The 3,791-nt window shown below is 40.4% G+C and overlaps 2 protein-coding genes across 2 annotated transcripts in view; both read right to left on the reverse strand.

Moving 5' to 3' along the window:
- The window catches only part of LOC104708758 (1,4-alpha-glucan-branching enzyme 2-2, chloroplastic/amyloplastic), a 6,522-nt gene extending 6,518 nt beyond the window's left edge, over nt 1-4 (reverse strand). The window contains exon 1 of the mRNA XM_010425379.2: nt 1-4. This exon is cut by the window's left edge and continues 260 nt beyond it. The gene's annotated coding sequence lies outside the window, so the exon portion shown is untranslated.
- The window catches only part of LOC104708759 (serine/threonine-protein kinase D6PKL1-like), a 9,476-nt gene continuing 6,380 nt past the window's right edge, over nt 696-3,791 (reverse strand). The window contains exons 2-3 of the mRNA XM_010425382.2: nt 1,777-3,760; nt 696-1,688 (exon numbers count right to left, since the gene is read on the reverse strand). Of these exons, the coding sequence (XP_010423684.1) occupies nt 839-1,688; nt 1,777-3,734 (2,808 nt within the window). The 5' untranslated portion in view covers nt 3,735-3,760 and the 3' untranslated portion in view covers nt 696-838. The remainder of the gene's footprint in view (nt 1,689-1,776; nt 3,761-3,791) is intronic.

Genomic DNA, 3,791 nt, shown 5'->3' on the forward strand with positions numbered 1-3,791 from the left:
TTTTTTTTTTTTTTTTTTTTTTGTGATTGCGAAAACGAAGCGGACGATTGCTTAAAAAGATGAGTGTGGGAGTGAGAGGGGTCCAACACCCGAAGTTCCAATTCCCCATCGTCCATTTTCACTTTTTCTATTGATTATTAATTTCTTTTTATTATTATATGGTTTTGCAATATTTAACGGTCCATATAATTTTATTGTACTAATGTGATTATTAGTCACGAGATCTTCGCGTTGCAATTTACATAACCGTACCACGTGACGTAATTTTACTTACCTCTTTTCTAGTGAGACCAATTCATTAATTTAAATAATTTACTATCAATCAGTTTTGATATTATTAACAATCAACTTACAAGGAAACAAATTAGCAAACGTTACATAAACAAATCTTTAACGTACGTTACCTTTTTTAGTCAATAATTATATCAACACTTGACTTTAACGTTTGTTGGTTGTTTAATCAAAACTCTCTTCCTTTTAGGTTCCATGCCTTGCTTTGCTATATGTTGAGTACGCTTAGAGGAAAAAACAATTCTTGGTTAATATTTCCTTCTGATCTATTATTTAAATGAATGAGCATCTAAGTTTTAGAGATTATATTTAAGTTACACATTACATGGATCACAACATTCTAAAATAATATCCATATTAGTTTAATTTCCTATTTTGTTAAAAAAAAAAAATACTTATATATAAAAACCAAATAAACAATACTTCGTTTACACAAACAATAAACCAAAAAAGTAACTTTGTAACTTTACGATACAAGCAAAGAGTTCTATTAATTAAAAAGGCTTAAAATATAACACGTAAGCTTTTCTTCATCTGCCTCTAGCGACTAGAATAACTCAAACTCAAGATGTTCCCCAACCGCCTTGCAATCCAAGTAATTGCTTTTCCCTTCATGATTCGGAACTCCATAGTCATAAAAATCCGGTAGCTCAGGTGGAATCGCACACCGGATCAACGCCCAGTTCAATCCTTCGAAAAATGCGTGCCGTTTTATCTCCGCCGCTCCTTTCTCCGTCCCTAACCGGTTCTCAGGTTCCTTGACTAATAACCCTTTTATTAACTCTTTTGCTTGGAAACTAACATTAGGGTTATCAGGAAACTTCAAGCTCTGAAGCACCACATTAGCTATTGTCTCCTCGTTAGTAGCCCCTTTGAACGGAGTTTTCCCGTAAAGCAACTCGTATAGAAAGATCCCAAACGTCCACCAGTCAACCGCTGCACCATGACCTTCTCCTTTAATGATCTCAGGCGCTAGGTACTCGTGTGTTCCGACAAAAGAGTTTGATCTCGCATCCGTTGGTTCCGCCACGAGTTGAGGCAATGATTTGAACCGCGCGATTAGGTCAGATTTCTTGAGTTTTTTCATCATTATACGGTGTTGTTTGCCTTTTTTCTTGGCCCCCGATCCTCGGGAGAGTTTAGGGCGGAAACACGATGGCTCGATGCAGTTAGATCCAGTGCGGCTACCCGAAGAGAGTCTTATCGCATCCGCGTGAAGCGGAGATGACGAGTTTAGAAGCGTTGGACTCACCGTACACCTTAAGGAAAGATCAAAATCTGTCACCATTATATGTCCATCATCACGTACCAATATGTTCTCAGGCTTCAAATCGCGGTATATAACCCCAAGCATATGTAAATACTCCAACGCAAGAAGGACCTCCGCCACATAGAACCTGTAGAAAAAGATATTAGCATTCACATGACAAATCATAAAGCATCAAAGTTAACTACTAAATAGTCTAAATTGTAAGAAACAAGTACCTAGCCGCTGGCTCAGGAAACCATCTCCCGGGCTGCTTCTGCCTCAGGACATGTAAATCACCTCCCGGACAACATTCCATAACCAAACACGATAAGTTATCAGACGTGAAGTGAGCGTATAACGTTGGAAGAAACGGGTGATCGAGCATTTTGAGAATATCTTTCTCAGTTTGAGCCCTAGACATCTTGTTCCTCCTCTCCAAGAATTCATTATCCATCACTTTTATAGCAAACAAGCAGTTTGTTCCTGTGAGCTCAGCTAGATAAACCGTTCCTATATCTCCACATCCAAGCTTCTTCAGAAGATTGAAATGCCTAAGACCCAATGAACCTAGCCCATGTTGTGCTCTTATATGCTGAATAGCTTCCCATCTCACATCCTTAGACATATGAGGTCTGTTTCCAAAGCTAGACCTTGTCATTATATTATTCCCCTGTTCTTGCTCTTCCTCGCTGATACTCGTGCTTGAACTGTTGTATCCGATACATTCCCCGCCTTTGTTTTCGACTTCGGAGTTGTCATTGACATCTTCAGTAGCTGCTCCGTCTAAGCTGCGTTTGTTCGGAGGACTATCTGGATTCATCACAACAGATTTCTCACTGAAGGAACCAATCTCCACACTCTGTTCTGACATAAAGACAGAGTCTTTCTGATCACCCCTTTTGCCAGGTAGAGAATCTTCCTCAGTGATCTCATTGTTTACGTATTTAGAAACATCTTTGATATGTTTATTACCAAATGTAGAGACCGGAGAAGTCTCTGAGTTCATCAAATCCAGGGAGCTTCTTATCTTATCAAGTTTGGTCTCGGCACTAGCACTGATCTCATGGGAACTTTCATAGCTTGAGCTGGAGAAATCAGAAGCCAATTCATCTAAACAACCTTCTTTAACTCTTGTGTTCAGCTCAAGATCTGCTTCTACGAGTGAATCTTTAGAGGGCTCTTCTTTAGCTGAAGTGTTCTTCAAAGAGAAATGGCATCTATGGCAGAGAAGTTCTTTTGCAATGGGATCATAGAAGCCATCTACTTCATCATACACATTTGTAGCCTTCTTCTTCAAGGAACCTTTGTTGTTCCTTAATGCCGGTTTAGCTCCTCCTCCTCCTCGTGGAATGGTTCTGGTTAACTTAGCTACTCTCTTGCCGTTAACTATGGTGGAACTTGGTGTAGTAGCATACAACAGCCTCACTTTTCTAACTGATTTTAGTCCAACCACTGTCTTATTGTTCCCTGATCCAGGCGATGATGATGAACCAAAGCTCCTCTTTGCGACACCTAATTCTTGTTCGTCAAGAGACCAGTTCTTTTCTTTTTTTAGTATCGTCATCTCATCATAATACCTCTTTGATGCCTGGGAGTTTTGGCTCGAAGAATGTATCTTAAGAAGACGAAGCTGCTGCGATATACTATCTGCTGAACTGTTTTGACCCTCGTCTAGTAACTCAACAAGAACCGCCTTCCCTTCTTCGTTAGCTCCACTTCCCGGTTCAACCAAAACCGAACCATAAACCGAGCCTCCAGTATTAGTCTTAGGAATACGTTTGGTAGCTGCAGTTTCTGATGCCTTTGAGACGCATAAATCTCTCAAAGCTTGTTTCAATGTTGCTGGTTCCGCATTTCTCTTACTAGGCGATCGAGGCCCCCCAGGGTTAGCGGGACTTTTCAAAGCGTTGCGTTGTAAAGGACCGTTGTTTCTAGTGCTACTACTTGCACCAACTTGGTAAGAAGGAATCATTCCGGATGTTCGAATACTTATAGACTCGAAAAGCTGGTTTATATCATCTTCTAGTGAACCTCTATAGCCTAACTTCAGTACCGGTCGCTCCAGATCCTTGTCGTCCACAAGGCTTGATCCAGAATGTGGAATAGCGGTGGTTGACTTGGCGGAATAAACTATCGAGTTCTGACGGTCTTCTTTCTCTTCGACAATTTCACACTTTCCGGCAAATGAACCCATAACATTAAAGCTCAGTCACACATCATCTTAGTAACCGTGGAAATGCGAGTAGTCTAA

The sequence above is a fragment of the Camelina sativa genome, chromosome 8 (genome assembly GCF_000633955.1).
Source record: "Camelina sativa cultivar DH55 chromosome 8, Cs, whole genome shotgun sequence".
Lineage (NCBI taxonomy): Eukaryota > Viridiplantae > Streptophyta > Magnoliopsida > Brassicales > Brassicaceae > Camelina > Camelina sativa.